Here is a 22,073-nt window from a genome sequence, read left to right on the forward strand (position 1 = left end):
AACCCACGCACCTCAAGCAGCCTCTGGCTGCAATTAGTCCAGCCCAGTGCTGTGTACCCCAAGGCTGCACAGCAATACATCCAGCAGGGCAAATCAAGGAGTTCAGGAAGGAAAGGATCCAGGTAATTAGTCCAGAAAGAACTCAAGGGCTCTTGGGAAGTTCAAATGTCAGCACTCAACACTTCAAGAACTCAGCGTTTGTTCCTGACAAATGCCCCTCCCCAGGTGTGCCTTCTGAAGATGGGTGTCAGGGCCCCAAAAGATGCCCTAATTAATTTACGAGCCTCGAGACAAAGTTCAAAAGAAATCCAATCATTTATTAGGAGCAACATTTTTGCATAATCTGCTGCAGAGCCAGATCTGATTCCCGGTTATTGGTGTCTGACCTTTGTCCCTGTGTCTCCCCTCCCCTCAGTCTGTGTCATAAATCACATCCACCAACAAAGTGATGCAGCAGGTTGTAAACTTTCTCGCGCCTCACATGATTGCTGTAGAAATCTGAGATCCAACCCTGGTTCGAAAGTATGCATGGAATTCTCCCTCGCTTTCTTTCCATGTCAACTTGATAATAAGCATGGAAACGTTTTACAAGTTGACATTGGGTGGGGCATTCTTCTCCTGAGTATCCTGCTCAGTCTGCACTGTTCTCGCCTTCTGTCCACTCTCCATGCTCTCGAATCAGGAGGGGGTGGTCCTTGCTCCTCGCCTGAGTTCTGTCTCTCATGTTCATCTTGCCCCTGTTCCTGTCTACAAGCTGTCCTAATCCTGAAAGGCCCTGGCCTGCCCTGCCCTTCCCCATTTTCCTCTCAATCTCTGTCCGCTCAGGTTCCAGCTCATCTTCCCCCGCAGATTCAGCCTCCAATGGGGGGGATGACAGATCACCAGATCTTCAAGAGGACCTGGAAACACATGGTGCTGTCTTCTACTTCTGACTGGACTTAGTTCTTTCTGTACAACAGGAGATATATTTTAACGTCATAAGTGTCATAACCCTTAACAAGTCTCTAGAACCTATGCTTTCTACTGTCCCCACCCCAGGGATCATTGTTGTTAAAGGCAAAGTTGGCCCAAAATATGATAATGTGGCTCAAGTGTTCACTAGAGTTATGAGAATCGAGGTTGAATTACACCAGTGGTGGGTTTCAAATTTTTTTAGAACCTCTGTAGGTGTGGCCTGCTTTGTGGAAGTGGCTTGCCGGCCATGTGGCTGGGTGGGAATGGCTTGCCAGCCATATGACTGAGTGTGCGTGGCCAACTTGTAAAATGTGGTGAAAATCACTTAACGCTCTTGCTTAGCAACCAAAATGTTGGCTCAGGAACTCTGGCATTGAAGTGTGCAAGTCTTAAAGCTATCAAGTTACAAGACCCTTGCACCCCTAACACTTTAGAAAAAAAAAACCCAGGGGTGTTCAAACTTGACAGCTTTAAGACTTGTGGACTTCAACTCCCAGAATTTCTCCTCCAGTCATGTTGGCTCAGGAACTCTGGCATTGAAGTGTGCAAGTCTCAAAGCTGTCAAGTTACAAGATCCTTGCACCCCTAACCCTTTAGGGAAAAAAAATCCAAGGGGTGTTCAAACTTGACAGCTTTAAGACTTGTGGACTTCAACTCCCAGAATTCCTCCGCTCTTTCTTCATCTTGATGATGTGCGGGCGGGTGGGGGGAGGGAGCTGGAACTGGTTCTAAACGGCATTGTAAATTTGTGGAACCTCTTCTCTAGAAGAGGTTAGAACTGGCAGGAACCCACCCCTGAATTACACCTATAGTTTTAGAAAGTGAGCGAATATCTTTTGGTGGTCCCTCAACCCAACATCCTTCACCGTGTTGGTGTTTCGAGATAGAATGAAGATGTACAACAAAGCCACCTTGAACTAAAGATGGGGTATAAATCTAATGAAGAGGACAAATAAGCCAATCAAGTTTTCAAAACACTGAATCAATGAAGAGTCCTTCATCTTGCTAGGCTTCTGATGAGTACACAGTCAGAATGATATCATTTTTTTGGCAGCAGTATTAAAATGCGTCCTCCTAATACTTTTCTCTTTGATATGACCTTGGATTACTGGAGCTTACAGCTTTGATGTTTCAGATGGTTTCCTTTCAAAATATTAATCATGTTTGACGTGTGTGTGTGTTTTATTAATACATTTTTCTTAATATACATGAAAAATTATCTCCCTGAGCAACGTGTTTCCTGGGTCCAATTGTTTTTAAGTACGAATATAACAACAGTAGTAGTAATATAGTCTTTATTGTCATTGTACAAAATAAATACAACGAAATTACAATATTCGTAGTAGTAATCCTAGTGTACATATAAATAATAATCGCATCATAATAGTACAATTAAAAGGGACTCAGTGGCTAAGATGCTGAGCTTGTCGATCAGAAAGGTTGGCAGTTCAGCGGTTCGAATCCCTAGTGCCGCATAATGGAGTGAGCTCCCGTTACTTGCCCCAGCTTCTGCCAACCTAGCAGTTCGAAAGCACGTAACATTGCAAGTAGAAAAATAGGAACCACCTTTGGTGGGAAGGTAACAATGTTCTGTGCACCTTCAGCATTTAGTCACGCCGGCCACATGACCATGGAGATGTCGTCAGACAGCGCTGGCTCTTTGGCTTTGAAACGGAGATAAGCACCGCCCCCTGGAGTCGGGAAGGACTAGCACACATGTGCGAGGGCAACCTTTACCTTTGATAGTACAATTAGCTTATCTATGCTTTAAAAAAAATCCCTATATAGTTAATTATCCTTTTAATCTTTAATTTCTGTTTCTATTAGTTAACCATCGGCAAAACAAGTTCCATGTTAGGAAAGATTCTATTTCTTCCTTTTCTTTAAGTGTTGGTCTATCTATCACTGCACATTCTAATATATATATATATATATATATATGACACTTTCATCTGAAGGGATCTCATTTTCCCATGGCTGTGCAAACACAATCCTTGCTGCTTTTAACCCATGTAAAATGAAATATGTATTTCCTTTATTATACTGTTCTGGTAAGATACCCCAATAATATATTTCTGTTTTAAAATCTATATGTTGCTTTATCGTTTTAGAGGAATCAGACAAGCTTTATCAGATTAACAGAGTTGGAAGGGACCTTATAGGTCATCCAGTCCAACCCCCCGCTTTAGCAGGAGACCCTACATGATTGGTGCTACCTGTTGAAGTTCTGGATTGAATACCACCTCTTTTTTATATGGCATCCTTCTTCTTCTTCTTCTTGCTTTGCTAGGGTACTTCCGTGAAGGTTTCCTTGCAGTGCAACATGTGGTAGACATGGCCATCATCCAGTACCATGCCAACGCATCTAGTTCCGATGTTCTGGATCGGGTGAATTCTTCCAGCTTCCACTTTTGGATTCGGCGCTTTCCTTATCCCCCTTATGTCAATGACCTCTTCCTCCTGGCTATCCAGAATGATCTTCCCTTGCTACTCATGCTGAGCTTCACCTACACCTCCCTCAACATTGTCCGCGCAGTGGTACATGAGAAGGAGAAGAAGCTGAAGGTAACAGAAGGATCTGCTCTCGGGCAGGGTAGGGTAGAATAGAATAGAATAGAATAGAGAATCAGGAGTGGAATAGAATACAGTGGAATAGAATAGAATAATGGAAATGGAAAGGAATGGAATAGAATAGAATAGAATAATGGAAAGGAATGGAATAGAATAGAGAATCTGGAATGGAAGGAAATGGAAAGGAATGGAATAGAATAGAATAGAATAGAATAGAATAGAATAATGGAAAGGAATGGAATAGAATAGAATAGAGAATCTGGAATGGAAGGAAATGGAATGGAATGGAATAATGGAAATGGAAAGGAATGGAATAGAATAGAATAGAATAATGGAAAGGAATAGAATAGAATAGAGAATCTGGAATGGAAGGAAATGGGATGGAATGGAATAGAATAGAATAATGGAAATGGATAGAATAGAGTAGAGTAGAATAGAATAGAGAATCAGGAATAGAATAGAATAGAGAATCAGGAATGGAAGGGAATGGAAGGGAAGGGAATGAAATAGAATAGAATAGAATAGAGTAGAGTAGATAGAATAGATTAGAATAGAATGTAGAACAGAACAGAAAACAGAATATGGAATGAATAGAGGGGAGGGGAGGGCAGAGGGAGGGTAGGATAGGATAGGATAGAAACTTTATTGCCCCTTTAAATGTACCCTAATCAGCATATATTAAAACAAAATTCCATTGCATTCAGCTCTCAAAAGATAACCATTATGCATATACCCACCTACATACACATACACACATGACACAGAAAAATGTCACAGCCTAGTAAGTTATATATGAATGCATACACATACATAGCGGAAAGCAAAATCCTGCGAGTTTACTAGACAGGTGGCCTAAGGATCAAAACTGTTCCAGAGTCCAGCAGTCCTGCGATCACAACCTCCCCCCAGAGGGGAACAGAAGAAACAGACCGTGAAGTGGGTGGGTGAGAATATAAATGATGGGTTTTTGCTCCTCCCTGTTGCTTAGCAGTTGCGTCTCATTCCCTGTGGAATTTTGTGCCCCTAGGAGTACATGCGCATGATGGGACTCAGTAACTGGCTACACTGGAGCGCTTGGTTCCTCCTCTTCTTCCTCCTCCTCTTAGTGTCCATCTTCTTTGTGACCATCCTCTTCTGTGTCCAGGTGAGCATCCTCGTTTTCTTACTTTTTTTAATCGTACCCTTTGAAGAAGATATATGAACAAACTCAGGTGGTCCTCGACTTGCAACAGTTCATTTAGTGGCAAAGGGACAACATCTTCATTTAACGACCCCATAATCCCTTGCGGGGTGGAGTCTGGGCAACTGGATGTAGTTGAGTGTTTTCTGGCCGGATGCCTTTCCCTGTTGCCACTGAGGAGTTTTGTTCAGAAGCTGCATTCTCATTGTGCCCAGAGAGAGAAATATCAGCTTCTACCTGGAATCAAACTCACAGCCTCCTGATTATAAGGTGAGAGCTCCGCCTCTAGGCCACCGCATCACTCCAGTGACAAAGCTACAATGCCACTGAGAAAAAGTGAATTAGGACCGTTTTTCATATTTACACCCACCGGCAGCCTCCTCCCCATGATCACAGGATCGAAAGTCAGCCCCTGGGCAACTGACTCATATTTATGACGGTTGTAAGTGTCCACACCATCTCCTTTTGCGATCTTCTGACAAAGGGAAAGTCAGATTCACTTAACAACTGGGTTACAGCTTGTGGTAACAAACTGCAATGATTCACTTAACGGCTGTGGCAAGAAAATGGGGCAAAACTCAGTGAACAAATGTCTCACTTAACAACAGAAGAGTTGGGCTCAATTGTGGTCGTAAATCACAGTTACCTGTAGTGGAAAAGGCAACTTGGGCTTTCGGGAAACTCCTTCTTCCACTACCCCCATTTCTAAGATTTATCTGTCCCTATGAAATGATGAGACCTGAAAGAATAGGAGAGTGGTGTCATCCTCGATTTCATGGAGGGCCACATGAGGGTTGTGTTTGACCTTGGAGGGCTGGGGCGTGGGCCATGGCTGGGGATGGGGGGCGTGGCCATGGGGGGGCATGACACGGGACTCATTGGGGGTACCTGTGGTGGCCAAGTGCTAAGGCAGGACTTCCCTCACTCTCATTATTTCCTTCCTTCCTTCCTTCCTTCCTTCCTATGGCCTAATCATGGCAATGTCCACAGATCTACTGACATCTTCCTTCCTTCCTTCCTTCCTTCCTTCCTTCCTTCCTTCCTTCCTTCCTTCCTTCCTTCCTATGGCCTAATCATGGCAATGTCCACAGATCTACTGACATCTTCCTTCCTTCCTTCCTTCCTTCCTTCCTTCCTTCCTTCCTTCCTTCCTTCCTTCCTTCCTTCCTTCCTTCCTTGCTTCCTTCCTTCCGATGGCCCAATCATGGCAGCGTCCACAGGTCTATTGGCATCTTCCTTCCTTCCTTCCTTCCGATGGCCCAATCATGGCAGCATCCACAGGTTTATTGATCTTCCTTCCTTCCTTCCTTCCTTCCGATGGTCCAATCATGGCAACGTCCACAGGTCTACTGACACCTTCCTTCCTTCCTTCCTTCTTCATTCTCCTTTCTTCTTCCTTCCCCTCTTTCCTTATTTTCCTTCCTTGCTCTCTTCCCATGTTTCCTTCCTTTTCCGTTGTCTTTCCTCTTTCCCTTTCTCCTTTCCTGTCCCTTCCTCAATGCTCAAATGGAAAAGGGGAAACAGTTCTCCTTTTGTTTTGTTTCTAGTTTATTTTGATAGCCCTCTGCCAGCGGAAAAGGAGCCTGCGCCACCCACCCCGCCACCCTGAGTTCCATTTTCACTAGCAGAGGCACCATGGGGCGGTCCCTTGCTGTTTCCCTGTGGGCAGAGATCTAAGCACCCCACGGGCCTTGAGTTTGACACCCCTCGAGTAGGAGAACCTATTAACAGGCTTCCATCTTTGCAGGTGAGTGGAGAGGGGGCAGTCTTGGTCAAGAGCGATCCAACTCTGGTCTTCACTTTCCTGGCTATGTTTTGTATCTCAACCATCTCCTTCAGCTTCATGGTCAGCACGTTCTTCTCAAAAGGTGAGCAAGGGGGTTTCTACAATGGGTATCAGTGTGTGCGCAGTATGACTACTATTTTGAGACAACCCAGGAGTAAAATACAGTACACAGAGGTTTTGCCTTTCAAACAGTGGTTTATATACAAGACTTATATAAACATACATACATACACGTGTTAGGCAAGTGCCAAGCAAGAATCGATCTTCAACTCTACACCGAGAACTACAATGGAGATAGAACACAAGGAGAGAGAGATTCCCTCGCATGGCCTCCGTTATATATACAGCTTCTTAAAGTGGCAGTAACCCTGCTGACTCATCCTCATGTCATCATCTCGGTTTACAACCTTAGAGCAGCTGGTCAGCTATTAAATTGTCATTACCCTGACAATGGGCTTCCTGTTAGGGTTGCCCCATTGCCACACAATCCTGGCTAAGCTGCCATCTTCCCTTATTATATAAAAGTAATACATAAGTCATATTTTAAAAATCCCTTACGTTGTGTTGTCGTTGTTCTGGGAATCTCTGGTTAGGCTTCCATCTGAGTATTAATCATGCTTGATCCACATTGCTTTACCAGGGCAATCGGTGTTTAAAAAAAATGAAAACGTGGGCTATAGGCAGAAGCCGAATTCTTTTCCGCCCTCCTTATATGTACTATGTCTAGACAAATTTTACTTGTCTTTCAAAGGCCAGGAGAGAGTTGTGTTGTAATTTTAAAGAGGGAAGAGAGATAATGAATTTGTTTGTAACTGTCGTAAAGCAAATGGGAAATCTTTCCTTTCCTTTCCCTTCCCCCTTCCCTTCCTTTCCTCTTTTCCTTTCCTTTCCCTCTCTTCTCCTCCTTTCCTCTCCCCCTCTCCCTTTCTCTTCTCTTCCTCTTTCCCTCTTTCCTTCCTTTCATCCTTCCCTCCCCCTTCCCTCCTTATCTCTATTTCCTTTTACTCCTTCCTTCTTCCCTTCCCTTTCTTTCCTTTCCTCTTTTCCTTTCCTTTCCTCCTTTCCTTTTCCTTTTCCTTCCTTTCCTCTTTTCCTTTCCTTTTTTCCTTTCCCTCTCCTTTCCTCTCCGCCTCTCCCTTTCTCTTCTCTTCCTCTTTCCCTTTTTTCTTCCTTCCTTCCCTCCTCCCTCCCTCCTTATCTCTCTTTCCTTTTACCCCTTCCCCTTCCCTTCCCTACATGCACTGTCCTTTCTACTACTTCTTTTATCTTTTTTTTTTAAATCACTTTTTATAATATTACATTCCTCTTTCATATGAAAATCTTTTGAAACTATATTTAAAAGAAGAAGAAGAAGCCAGCGGTGCAATGCCAAATTCCCCATCTTTGCTCAGCGTTGTCCCCATCTCCCCCTCCTCCTCCCCCTCCTTCTCCTCCCCCCTCCTCCTCCTTCTCCTTCCCTTCTCCTCCTCCTCCTCCCCCCTCCTCCTCCTTCTCCCCCCCCTCCTCCTCCTCCTCCTCCCTCTCCTCTTCCTCTTCCTTCCCTCTCCTCCAGCCATCCTGAGATTGCCCTGGGTCTATCTATCGCCAATGCATTGGCTCTCCAACGACCACCAAGCCCCGTTGATTCTTTTTACAGTCAATATCCACTTTGTGTTTGCAGCCAATGTAGCCGCAGCTGCGGGAGGTTTCCTCTATTTTTTCTCCTACATTCCGTACTTTTTTATCTCCCCCCGCTACGACCACATGACCCACAGCCAGAAACTCTCGTCCTGTCTGATCTCCAACGTCGCCATGGCTATGGGGGCACAGCTGATCGGCATGTTTGAAGGGAAAGGTGAGCAGAGCGAGATGGCTTCTTCCTTCAATGTTCCCCATCCTCCCGTCCCCTGTAGGTTTGGACGCCAATGTCTGAGGTTACATTGTCAGGAATATTATTATACACATTCATATATTTACACTATATGCAAAGTCGTCCAACTTGGTAACTTTAAGAGGGGTGGACTTCAACTCCCAGAATTCCCCAGCCAGCATGCTGTAAATCAGTGTTTCTCAACCTTGGCAACTTTTAAGTTGTGTGGACTTCAACTCCCAGAATTCCCCAGCCAGTCAGCCAGCCAGAGATGGATGGATAGATGAGACACAGAGAGAGAGAGAGAGAGAGAGAGAGAGAAAGAGACAAAGACAGAGAGAGAGAGAGACAGAGACAGAGAGAGACAGAGATGGATAGAAGGATGGATGGACAGAAAGACAGAAAGATAGAAAGATAGATGAATGGATAGAAAGCAGAGGTGGGTTGCTCCCAGTTCGGCCCGGATCAGCCGAACCGGTAGCGGTGGTGGGAGGCTCTGCTCACCCGCCCAGACACTTCTGCGCATGCACAGAAGTGTCGCGCATGGGAGTGTACCTGAACTGGTAGTAAAAAAAAATTGGCAACCCACCACTGAGAGGAAGATAGATGTATGGATGGATAGATGGGTAGATAAGGTAAGGTATCGATAGGATAGATAAGACACAGAGAGAGATATATATAAAAGAAATCCTTGTTGCATGAGTTTTAACAGTTTGCACTTCCAAATTTGCAGTTTAAAATATTTGCAGAGTTTTAAAATTTTAACTGCTTTTCTGCTGCTCAGGATCTGTAAACAGCTGAGAATCAGCTTACGGCGGAAATGACTGGCATATAAATTTAATTAAATAAGGAACTAAATAAAAGCTTGTATTTTCCAGGCACGGGGATACAGTGGGGAAACCTGATGAAAGCTGTGAGCGTAGATGATAACTTCACAATGGCTCATGTCCTGGGTATGCTTCTCCTGGATTCTTGCATCTATGGCTTGGTTGCTTGGTATATGGAGAATGTGTTCCCTGGAGAATATGGCATTCCACAACCCTGGTATTTCTTCGTCATGGTAAGCATTGGGCATCTCTCTCTCTCTTTGTCTCTCTGTCTCTCTCTCTCTCTCTTTCTCTTTTAATCTCTCTCTCTCTCTGTGTGTGTGTCTGTCTCTCTCTTCATCTATCCATCCATTTCTATCTGTCTGTGTCTGTCAGTTAGTCTGTCTGTCTCTATTTATCTCTACCTCTATCATCTATCCATCCATCCATCCATCCATCTATCTATCTTTATCTATCTGTTCTGACCCCCCCTCCGTACAGTGAGACACACCTACACAAGGTTACTGTAAGCACTTTATTCACAGTAATTACTCACAGACAAGACTTTGGCAGCAACCCAGACTCCCACAGATAAGAAATACACACAAGAGCTTCTCCAGCTTTAGTAAAATGGTTGTGTCCTGCAAAAGGTCTCCTTCCCAAAGTCTCTTCTTATATACTCTCTTGGGAGGAGCCTAATCACAACCACCTGGGCCCGATTATGTTCTAAGTCTCCATAATTGCTGCCGGCGCTTATCCGCCCGTCTCTGCTTGGCGTCCGGGACCAACTCCCTTTGCTCCTCCCCACTGCTCCAGGGCCTGACGTCTTCACCACTGCTCCAGGGCCTGACGTCAGGGACAAACTCCCTTTGGTTTTCACCACTGCTCCATGCCTCAGGTGCCTTCTGGTGGCCAACCAGCCTCTCTGGTCCCTACTCGGAGTCTGAACCTTGCCCAGGGTCCTCCACATTGCCCAGAGTTGACTCATAGGGTCCCTCGCTATTGAAGTCTGTCGGCAGCTCCAACAGCTCCTGCTGGGCCACAACATCTATCTATCTATCTATCTATCTATCTATCTATCTATCTATCTATCTATCTATCTATCATCATCCATCTATCTATAATCTATCTATCTATCTATCTATCTATCTATCTATCTATCTATCTATCTATCTATCTATCTATCTATCTATCTATCTGTCTGTCTTTATCTATCTATCTATTAATTATTCAATCTATCATATAACTACCCTGTTTCCCTGAAAATAAGACCTCCCCAGATAATAAACCCAATTGAGCTTTTGAGCACATGCGCTAAAATAAGCCTGCCCCTGAAAATAAGCCCTCCCCAAAAATATTGCAACACAGCAGCAACCATGAGATGATCATGCTCGCTGCCTCCTGGACATAAAAAATAATATCTTCCAAAAAATAACGCCAAGTGCTTATTTCAGGAAGAAAATAAGACCCTGTCCTATTTTCGGGGAAACATGGTATCTATGCATCTATTTTATCTCTCTATCTATCTATCTACAAAAACTATCCATCTATCCTCTATCTATTTGTTTAATTTTTAAAGCCACCTATCTCAAAGAAGTTATTTCTGTTCCTGCTTGGACAGTATATGTTTGGGTTAATTCTTTTAGCAGAGAGAAGAGTTCACAAACCTACTTTCCAAGCTGTGTGTTGGAAATGGCCCTTACAATTTTAGCCGCCGCTTTGACAGCATCGATAGGAGTTATTTTGTGAGCATTTAAGCCACCTAAGTTTTACCCGTAGAGAATAGGAGACTTTGTAATTCACCATACGAAATTAATAAAAAGTAAGAAACTGTTAACCAGATTGAGGAACAATTTTCCTGTAGAAAAAACTACCTATGGGGGTCACTAAAAGTTAACACTAGCTTAATGGCAGACAATCAATCAATAGACTATTGAAGTTAGAAATGCATTTTGCAGTAATGTACGGAATTTGGGACTTGGGCATATCAATGTTTGAAAAGCGTCTCTATGGCTTTCCGTTTTGAAAAGTGGGTTTCACAGCCTTTAGAAATGGCTCGCTGTCTTTTAAAAGCCATTCCCAATGGACATCTCCTCCAGAGAGGACGAGAGCGTGCATACTTTCGAAAGCTCCTTCTGATTTTCTTCCCTGGGTCAGTCTTTCGGAAAGGAATGATGGGTTCTCTTTCTTCCTTTAGCCTTCTTACTGGTGTGGGAGTCCCCAGACCGTTCTGGGGAAAGAGAAGGAAGAGGAGGAAGATCCAGAGAAGGCTTTGAAAAGTCAATTCATAGAGGAGGAGCCTTCGGATTTGGTGTCGGGCATCAAAATCAAACACCTTTCCAAGGTGAGCTGCTTTTGCCGGTTGCTTCCCTCCTAAGTGCAAAATCCTGGATGTGTTTGTGGTGATGTGGATTGTTAAGGAAGGTTTGTTTAGCCCAGGGGTCATCAACCTTTCGGACCTCAGGGACTATTAAATTCATAATTTTAAATCCTGTGGACCACTAATATGAATTAATGACGGGATGGGGTCCTTCAGGCACTTAGCTTGGCCACCTGTTAACGGAGAGAAGCGCCCGGGGTGAACCCTAACTATGCTGTCCATTGCAGATAGGAATCTCAAATATGGCCAAGAATGAATGTTGGTCTTGTAGCCAGCCTGGTATTAGATCTGCCCCCTGCAAACTCTGTCTTTTGAGGGTGTTAGGTGTTAAGCTCCCCGTTGGGAGAGCGAGTACGTTCAGCGAAGCATTGTGAGAGTTGTGTTGGAGAACACACAAACCAGCATACAGAGACACTGCAGTTTAAATAGGCTTTTACTTTCGTGGAAATAGAGGTATCCGAGTCCATCAAACAGCCCAAGTCATACACGGATAAGACAGTCAGTCATCAACGTCTCTCAGTTAAGGGATAATCCAAATAACATAGTCCAGTATCATATAATCAGTTCAGTATTCAGTTTGCTAGCAGTTGCAAAACTTACAATAGCTCACGGCACTTTCTAGCAGCCAGCTTCCAAAACACTCAGATCAGATCAGCCCAGCATCTAACGAACAGAGAGCTAACAGTCGTTCTGGCTCCCTCTTATGGCCAATTGAGGAAAACAGCAACCAATCACATTTTACAGTATGATTTAAAAACACAGTTATTGCATTGTTACATGATTTATATATTGCCAACCCAACCATTAGAATTATATTCCTAACAGAGGGATCTGGCCGAAGTTTGGTGCACTGCTCACTGAAGTGCCTGTACTCCTGGGGAGGGAGGGAGGGAAGGGCTGGAGTTACTAAACAGGCAGCTAAGCTAAGTGCCTGAAGGACCCCATCCGATCCGTGAGTGACACTAATTGTTTTGGCAGGTCGTATCTGGCCCAGGGGCCATAGTTTGAGGATCCCTGATTTAGTGCAATATTAAAAATGCAGAAATGCAAAGATTTTTCTGCGGACCACCAAAATTCTCTCACCATTTGGTGACCGCTGCTTTTATTGGACAGATTTGTCAGTGTCAGAGCACTTCCTAAGAAAAATAGACATGCACTGGTTTGAGAAAAATCAAACTTTGTAAAATCATGTGAGATTTCCAGAAAAGGAAACGAAAGGCGCCTATTGGCGGTGGGAGCTACGGATCTCCCATAAAAGTGGATGAGAACATGCAACGCTCCAGAATTCCTCCAGAAAGGATTTATTTCTTCTTCTTGCTTCTCTGTGTGACTCTGTTGACATAGGTAGTAGCTGGAAGAGATTCCTACATACATGTTATGGGTGCATCAAATGGGGAGACACATGGAAAAAAATCTATGCAACATGAAGTGCCTCTCAGGATAACACTCTGTACTCCTGACGCCCTTCTAAGCACTGATGATGTTACCTACTTGGGTAATCAAATGTTTGCAAGAAAACAACTAAGCTCAGGCAGCACCGAGGGCCCCTACAGTTCAACCCCTAAGCAGCAAATAGTCTCTTCTATTGGCACTTATGTATAAACAGAGCAAACCCCACTTCCCTCTAGTACTGATGAAGTTCCCTAGTTGGGTAATGAAATGTCTGCAAGAAAATGTCAGGGAGCACTGAGGACCCTACCCTTCAACCCTGAGCTACAAATATCATGTTTCCCCCAAAATAAGACCGGGTCTTATGTTATTTTTTGCTCCAAAAGACGCATTAGAGCTTATTTTTTGGTTATCTTATTTTCAGAGAAATACGGCACTAAATGCATCCATCTGGCTGACAATCTTAACTGGGGCTTATTTTGGGGGTAGGACTTATATTATGAGCATTCTGAAAAATCACGCTAAGATTTATTTTCCAGTTGGGTCTTATTTTTCCATGGTAGTCTCTTCTATTGGCACTTATATATAAACAAGAGAAAACTCTACTCCCTTCTAGCTCGGATGATGTTGCCTAGTTGGGTAGTGAGACGTTTGCAAGAAAGCTTCCAAGCTCAGGGCACACCAAAGACCTCACAATTCAATCCTGAGCTATACACATTTTTTTCAGTAGGGGGCCCTGTTTTCATGCCCCTTCAGTCATTTGACTCTTAAGGGCATAACTTGAATACAGTAAAACGTCTAGGGCATTTTTGCTGAATCTGTTGTAGAAAGAATGGGACACGGTGGCTCAGAGGCTAAGACGCCGAGCTTGTCGATCAGAAGGTCAGCGGTTCGGCGGTTCGAATCCCTAGTGACACGTAAGGGAGTGAGCTCAATGTCAGCGTTCCAAATATCATGCAGAATTAAATCAGAATCCAAGGCAGAGCTATCCTTAAAGTTCCAATTTAATAAATGTTGGCAATCATCTGTGGAATCCCAATTCTGAAGAATTTCCTGGGATTCCACCCAGTTGAAGGTTCATGATCTTGTCCACACACCCACAAATCCATCACATGGTCCAATCTTCTTCTTCTCCCGCGCTGGCATCTCCACCCAGCTGGTTCCGGTCAGGTGCAGAGGTGCGGAGACGAAGAATAACCTTGAGCTTCTAGAAAGGATTTTTTTATTTTGAAAACATCACATTCTACCCCTTGCTATTCCCCCCCTTAATGGACACGCATACTAAAGATGAAGCTAGAAGAGAGAGTGTGGCAGGCCAAAGATTCTTAAAGGAACCGCTGCAGGCTTGATACTCCCGTTATTTGTCCCAGCTTCTGCCAATCTAGCAGTTCGAAAGCAGGTAAAGAATGCAAGTTCAAAAATAGGAACCACCTTCGGTGGCAAGGTAACGACATGTGTGATGGGAACCTTTACCTTTATCTTTATTGTGGAAATATCTTTATCCTTTTTTCTTGGCTGTCTGCAGGTATTCAAAGTGGGAAACAAAACCAGAGAAGCGGTGAAGGAACTGACTCTTAATATGTACGAAGGACAAATCACCATCCTTCTCGGACACAATGGGGCTGGGAAAACCACCACGCTGTCCATGCTGACAGGTGAGGCTTCGACCCAGCTTGGATCTGCAACTCAGACCGTATCATTTAAACAGACAGTTAGCCTCTGTTTCCCAGCATCCCAGCGATTCCCCTATACACAAAAGAAAGCACTATCTTTTAAACAGAGTTCTACGAAAAACTTACCTGTATTGGAGGGTTGGAAGCAGAGTTTGACCTACTGTGGGTCAGCAGCAGCAGGCGGGTTCCTACCAGTTCGCACCTATTCGGTAGAACCGGTTCGTCAAATCTACTGAACCGGTTAGAAGAGGTTCCACCAGTGGACCCGGAAAGCAGGCCACACCTACAGAAGAGGTTCCGAAATTTTTTGAAACCCACCACTGCTAAAGGGTTAGGAGTGCAAGGATCTTGTACCTTGACAGCTTTAAGACTTGCATGCTTCAATGCCAGAGTTCCTGAGCCAACGTGACTGGAGGAGGAATTCTGAGAGTTGAAGTCCACAAGTCTTAAAGCTGTCAGGTTTGAAGACCCCTAGTTTTTTTTTTCTAAAGCGTTAGGGGTGCAAGGATCTTGTAACTTGACAGCTTTAAGACTTGCATGCTTCAGTGCCAGAGTTTCTGAATAGCTACTTGGACCGACCTAAGTACTAATTCATAATTTCATATCCGGTCACATGGGCGGCAAGCCACTCCCATCTGATCACATGGGTGGCAAGCCACTCCCACAAAGGAGGCCACACCCACAGAGTAGGTTCGAACAATTTTTGAAACCCACCACTAGTCAGCAAGCATGAAAAAGGCAGCAACTTTTTGGAGAATGTACATGTAATTGTTATGTTTACTGCTGAGGAAGAGGGATGGTGCTTAGTTATGTTAAGGAAGGTTTTTAAGACTCTCAAATTTAATCCATCATGTATTCTAGTTGGACCCAAGGTGCTTTTTTGCAAAAGGCAACTGAACTTTCTTTGTTTTTTTTCCTTGAAGACATTTCGCTTCTCATCCAAGAAGCTTCTTCAGTTCACTTCTTAAAGCAAGAGAGAGAAATAGAAGCCCAGACGATACACTACTAAATGAAAAAGGGGGGAAGAGGGGAGAACTAGAAAAGTAATAAAGTACTAATACATAATTATATGTTCAAAGAATGAGACAAAAAAACAGACTGGAAAATATAACGAGGAAAAGGGAATGTAAACTGGTAAATATAAAGTCAGAACTTTGTATTTGCTGGAATACCATCCCGAAAATACACCAGACTGAAGAGGAAAAGAGGCAACCACAACAATAGAAGAGGAAAGGAAGAGAGGGAGAGGAGAAGAGAAGAGAGGGAGAGGAGAGGGAAAGAAGAAAGAGGAAAGGAGAGGAAGATTGGGAGGGATAGGAAGAGGAGGAGAGAGGGAGAGGAGAGGGAAAGAAGAAAGAGGAAAGGAGAGGAAGATTGGGAGGGATAGGAAGAGGAGGAGAGAGGGTATGAAGGGGAAGAGAGCAGCAGGGGAGAGGAAAGGGAAAGGAGAGAGGAAAGAAGAAAGGAGAGAAGGGAGGGAGGGAGAAAAAGAAAGGAAAGGAAAGGAGGGTGGCAGCGAAACAAAACAGGTGTATGGTAAGATGGTAAGCAAAGCAATCCCGATCGTATATTTTAATTTTTCATATGGAAAAATGAATGTTTGAAAGTGTTAAGATATGATAGGAATAATATGTCAGCGTTCCTAGTATCATGTAGAATTAAATCAGAGTCCAAGGCAAAACAATCCTTAAAGTTCCAATTTAATAAAGCAGACATCTTAGCACATGTGTGTTAATCCCAATACTGGAAATTACATCAGAATCCCACCCAGTTGAAAGTTCATGATCTTGTCCCCACACCCACAATCCATCACATGGTCCAATCTTCTTCTTCCACGCTGGCATCCACACCCAGCTTCTTCCGGTCAGGTGTACTGGTGCGGAGACAAAGGATGACCTTGGCTTCTAGTAAAGAATGAAAACAATACATTCTACAATCTTACTCCAGTCTATTCCCCCCTCCCATTGACTATACTAATGAAACAGCATAATGAAATAAGAGAAAGTGTGGCAGGCCAAAATTCTAAAAGGAATATAATTGCAGGCCTGAAATAATAACTATGAAATGTATACCTGTAAACGTGTGTATGAGACTAAAAAATATAAAAAAAACTTTTTACCAAAAATAAAAGTTTCTTAAATGAGAAGCGAAACGTCTTCAAGGGAAAAAAAAGAAAGTCCAGTTGCCTTTTGAAAAAAACATCAACTTTGGGACAAGAGTGACCGGATGTCTGAGAATCTCCATAGATATTCTAGTTGGAATTACAAAGAACGAAGCAACTAGAAACTATGCAAAGTTGATTTTAGACCTCATTAATATTCCGTGTTGGTTTCAATGCAGGTTTGCACTGATAAGAGCCAAGCAAAGATGTTGGGTGTTAATTTAGTTAACTTTAGACTTTATTTATTGGAAGATGTGGTATTAAACAATTGTGGCTAGTTTCTTCCCCTTCATTGCTTAAGTGGTGTGGTGGTCTAGAGGGGGAGCTCTTGCCTCACAATCAGGAGGCTGTGAGTTCAATCCTAGGTAGAGGCAGATATTTCTTTCTCTGGGCACAATGAGAATATATCTGCTGAACAAAACTCCTCATTGGCGACAGGGAAGGGCATCGGGCCAGTAAACACTCAGCTCCATTCAGTTGCTCAGACTTCATCCCACAAGGGATTATGGGGTCGTTAAAAGATGATGATGATTCTAATGTCTCTTAAATCTCCTTATCCTAAATTTATTGACATATTTATAAATAATTCGGACTTTTATGACTGCCTGCTGTTACATTATAAAGATATACCTGTATCAGTGGTGGATTCAAACATTTTTACTACTGGTCCTGTGGGACTGGCTTGGTGGCATGGCAAGGGAAGGATACTGCAATACCCTCCCCACTCCAGGGAAAGGTTGATGCAAAATCCCCATTCCCTCCCGATCAGCTGGGACTCGGGAGGCAGAGAATAGATGGGGGCGGGGCCAGCCAGAGGTGATATTTACTGGTTCTCCAAACTACTCAAATTTTCCGCCACCGGTTCTCCAGAACTGGTCACAACCTGCTGAATGCCACCTCTGACCTTGATCCTCTTTTTCTCCTTGGCTGTTTCTTAGGATTGTACCCTCCAACAAGTGGACAGGCGTACATCAATGGCTACGAAATCTCTCAAGATATGGTTCTCATCCGGAAGAGCTTGGGTCTTTGTCCTCAGCACGATGTCCTCTTTGACCACATGACGGTAGAAGAGCATCTGTACTTCTACTCTGGGGTAAAATTTGGTCAATGTTTACTTGGATTTCTGTAGTCTCTGTCTTTCTGGGCTCCACTCATTTTCCTGGTCTCAAAGTCTAGAGGTTGTGTGGTTGGCCACTATTCATGGTCTGTCGTTTTAACGGAGTTGGAAAGGACCTTCTGGGTCATCTAGTCCAACCCCCCCCCTGCTCAAGCAGGAGACCCTACACCATTTTTGACAATTGGTAGTCCAATCTCTTCTTGAAAGTCTCAAGTGATGAAGCTGCCACAACTTCCGAAGGCAACTTCTGTTCCATGGGTTGATTGCTCTCACTGTCAGAAAATTCCTCCTCATTTCCAGGTTGATTCACTTAACGACTGCGGCAAGAAAGGTCGAAAATCGGGGCAAACTTGTTTAACAAATGTCTCACTTAGCGACAGAAACTTTGGGCTCGATTGTGTTTGAGGACCTGTACGTAGAGTAGAAAATACCTATTGTATTGACCTGAACTGGCAAACCTGAGAGGTTGGAGTTTGCAGATTCTCGAAAGGAAGCGAGAATTAGATTAGAGTTGGAAGGGACCTTATAGGTCATCTGGTCCAACCCCACCCCCTCCTAGGCAGGAGACCCATTTCTGATAGAGGGCAGTCCAGTGTCTTCTTGAAAGCTTCCAGTGATGAAGCTCCCACAACTTCCGAAGGCAACTTCTGTTCCATGGGTTGATTGTTCTCACTGTCAGAAAATTCCTCCATATTTCCAGGTTGAATCTCTCCTTGATCAGCTTCCATCCATTATTCCTTGTCTGGACTTCGGGTGCTTTGGAGAATAGCTTGACCCCCTCCTCTCTGTGACAGCCTCTCAAATATTGGAAGGCTGCTATCCTGTCTGCCCTGGTCCTTCTCTTCTCTAGACTAACCATGCCCTGTTCCTGTAACCGTTCATTATAGGTTTTAGCCTCCAATCCCCTAATCATCCTTGTTGCTCTTCTCTGGACTCTTTCTGGAGTCTCAATATCTTGTTGAGTGAATGTTAAGTTGACTGAATGTAATAATAATATTTAATCTGACCGGTTTGTTTCTATTGGAAACGCGCTGTTGACATATTGATTTGACATTTTTATAAAAAGATAAAATAATTACAGTAAAATAAATAAATAATAAAATAAAATACCACATACACTTTTTTTTCCTTTCTCTTCCATCTCAGCTGAAAGGATTTCCTGCTGAAAAATGCCCGGGAGAGATCACCCACACCCTGTACATCCTCAACTTACAAGAGAAACGTCGGACGTTGTCAAAGTCTCTCTCCGGAGGGATGAAACGCAAGCTCTCCATTGCCATTGCTCTCATTGGGGACTCCAAGGTATGGCTCGGCTAAGTCCCTTCCTTGCATCCTTGTGCATCTACCCAGGTGGTTCTGAGAGAGTCTGGTGAACTTGGTACCCTGCAGGGTGGGTGGGGACCACTTGCTGGCTTGCGTTCCCAACGGTAGGAGATGGAGTGGGGAGGTTGAGTGTCCCCACCCTCTCGAAACGGAAGCCCTTGTTTTGCCATCCAGGTCCTTCTTCCTATAAAGTGTAAATGAAAGGTCAGGAAACTCCATGGGTTGCTGATTTTTATGGTACTTACACCCTGCCCTTAGGGAAAGTTGAAAGGAGTAGGTGTATGGGTCTCCCCCAACAGTTTGCCCATATTGCAACAATTCTGTGCACCAGTCAGGATTAAGAGTGAGTCGTTACACTGAATTGATCTCAATAGCTGAACGAGAGAGTTAAATCTATTTTTTTCTTTTCCTTCCTTCTTTCTTTCATTTTTTTCTTTCCTTCCTTCCTTCTTTTTTCCTTTCCTTTCTTCTTTCATTTTATCTTTCCTTTCTTCTTTCTTTTCTTCTTTCCTTCCTTCTTTCCTTCCCTCCTTCTTTCTGTCCTTCCTTCTTTCTTTCCTTTCCTTCCTTCTTTCATTTTTTCTTACCTTCTTTCTTCTTTCCTTCCTTCCTTCTTTCCTTCCTTCTTTCCTTTCCTTCCTTCTTTCATTTTTTTGTTTCCTTCTTTCTTGTTCCCTTCTTTCCTTCCTTTTTTCTTTCTTTCCTTTCCTTCCTTCTTTCATTTTTTCCCTTTCTTCTTCCTTCTTTCCGTTCCTTCCTTCTTTCATTTTTTCTTTCCTTCTTTCTTCCCTTTCCTTCCTTTCATTTTTTCTTCCCTTCTTTCTTCTTTCCTTTCCTTCTTTCTTTCCTTCCTTTCTTCTTTCCTTCCTTCCTTCTTTCATTTTTTCTTTCCTTCTTTCTTGTTTCCTTCTTTCCTTCCTTCCTTTTTTTCTTTCCTTCCTTTCCTTCCTTTTTTCTTTCCTTTCCTTCCTTTCATTTTTTCTTCCCTTCTTTCTTCTTTCCTTCCTTTCTTCTTTTTTCCTTCTTTCCTTTCCTTCCTTCTTTTATTTTTTCTTTCCTTCTTTCTTTTTTCCTTCTTTCCTTCCTTCTTTCATTTTTTCTTCCCTTCTTCTTTCCTTCTTTCCTTTCTTCTTTCCTTCTTTCTTCCCTTTCCTTTCTTTCATTTTTTCTTCCCTTCTTTCTTCTTTCCTTTCCTTCTTTCTTTCCTTCCTTTCTTCCTTCTTTCCTTCCTTCCTTCTTTCATTTTTTCTTTACTTCCTTCTTGTTTCCTTCTTTCTTTCTTCCTTCCTTCCTTTTTTCTTTCTTCCTTCCTTTCCTTCCTTCTTTCCTTCCTTCTTTCCTTCTTTTATAATAAATAATTATCCTCTCATCTTCAAACCATAATATCTACCACATGACCAAATTGAGAAAATAGTGCATCTTTCTAGTTCTTATTTTTTAATGTTATCATTCACATCCTTGATATAATGCATATGGTGTGGTTGAATAGCCATCTTCCAATAAAGTGACCTTAACCCATCCAGGATGATAGAGAAGGATGGCAAGAGAGGTTTTTCTTCCCTGGAAGGGGAATAATTGCTAAATCCAACTACTTCAGATTGTGTCCACCAATCCCTCTTCTTTCTTCCTTCTGATTGTGCCATCAGCTCAAAACCTGGGAGACTGCCTTCCAGCCACACTGGTGTTCTGACCGAGGCTTCCCAAGAGCATGAAGCAAACTCCTTGTCCCAACAAAAACCCCTTTGATTAATTGACTGTGAATTCTGCTCATTCACAGCCAGCAAAGTCTTTCAAGGGAGGATTTACAGTCACAGACCTTATCTGGCTTGGAGAGCTGACAGACTGATCTCTGCAGAACTTGGCAAGGAGCCTTGGAGAGTCACGAACCAATTAAGCGAACTAATTGTCTCCTGCAAACTCCACTCCCCTTTCGCCCCTCTTTTATTTCCTCTGGGAGGAGCCATTTATCGTCCACCTGTGGCCTTACTCCCAAGTTGACCCCTGTTCTTTAGCTCTTCCCTTCATCTGGCAACTCTGCTCATGTGCACATTGGGAACAGGCTCCAGCTGTTCATCTCAAGACTGGATTACTGTAACGCGCTCTACATGGGGCTGCCCTTGAAGAGTGTTCGAAGACTCCAGTTAGTCCAGAATGCAGCCGCGCGAGCGATTGTGGGTGCACCTAGGTACACCCACGTTACACCTATCCTCTGCGAGCTGCACTGGCTTCCCATTGGTCTCCGGACACGCTTTAAGGTGCTAGTCGTTACTTTTAAAGCCCTACATGGCATCGGACCTGGCTACCTGAGAGACCGCCTCCTGCCAATTACCTCCCAAAGACCTATTAGATCGCACAGACTAGGCCTCCTCCGGATTCCATCTGCCGGCCAATGTCGGCTGGCGACTCCCCGGGGGAGGGCCTTCACTGTTGTTGCTCCGGCCCTGTGGAACGATCTCCCCGTGGAGATCCGGACCCTTACTACCCTTCCGGCCTTCCGTAAAGCAACCAAGACCTGGCTGTTCCGGCAGGCCTGAGGCTGTTGAATTATCCAGCCCCACTTTAAGTTATGAATGTTGCTGTAATTTTAAACTGCTGTTTTATTTTTTATATTCCCCCTCCCTTTTTATTGTAAGCCGCCCTGAGTCTTCCGAGAGTGGGCGGCATACAAAACTAATAAATAATAATAATAATAATCTGCCTCACTGATGTCTGACTCTGAAGGCAGCTGATAACTGGCATATGGCCCTGGCCCCCTCTCTGCCTCTGACACAGAGCCCTCATCAGAGCCTTTCCCAGCCTCCAGGACTTCCCATGTTCCTCCTCAACCTCCTCACTGTCCGAATCTGCTGCCAACTCCTCTGGCTCTTGGTGGGCCACAACAACT

The 22,073-nt window shown here is 43.8% G+C and overlaps 1 protein-coding gene across 4 annotated transcripts in view; it reads left to right on the forward strand.

Annotated features, from left to right (window-relative positions):
• Positions 1–22,073, forward strand: part of ABCA3 (ATP binding cassette subfamily A member 3) — an 88,269-nt gene that overhangs the window by 44,536 nt on the left and 21,660 nt on the right. For all 4 annotated transcript variants that reach the window (XM_032230960.1, XM_032230963.1, XM_032230961.1 and 1 more), the window contains exons 6-14: positions 3,245–3,519; positions 4,553–4,669; positions 6,453–6,573; positions 8,152–8,325; positions 9,219–9,400; positions 11,344–11,490; positions 14,441–14,570; positions 17,688–17,842; positions 19,013–19,168. In XM_032230960.1, coding sequence (XP_032086851.1) covers positions 3,245–3,519; positions 4,553–4,669; positions 6,453–6,573; positions 8,152–8,325; positions 9,219–9,400; positions 11,344–11,490; positions 14,441–14,570; positions 17,688–17,842; positions 19,013–19,168 — 1,457 coding nt within the window. The remainder of the gene's footprint in view (positions 1–3,244; positions 3,520–4,552; positions 4,670–6,452; positions 6,574–8,151; positions 8,326–9,218; positions 9,401–11,343; positions 11,491–14,440; positions 14,571–17,687; positions 17,843–19,012; positions 19,169–22,073) is intronic.

The sequence above is a fragment of the Thamnophis elegans genome, chromosome 14, assembly GCF_009769535.1.
Source record: "Thamnophis elegans isolate rThaEle1 chromosome 14, rThaEle1.pri, whole genome shotgun sequence".
In the NCBI taxonomy this organism is placed as follows: domain Eukaryota; kingdom Metazoa; phylum Chordata; class Lepidosauria; order Squamata; family Colubridae; genus Thamnophis; species Thamnophis elegans.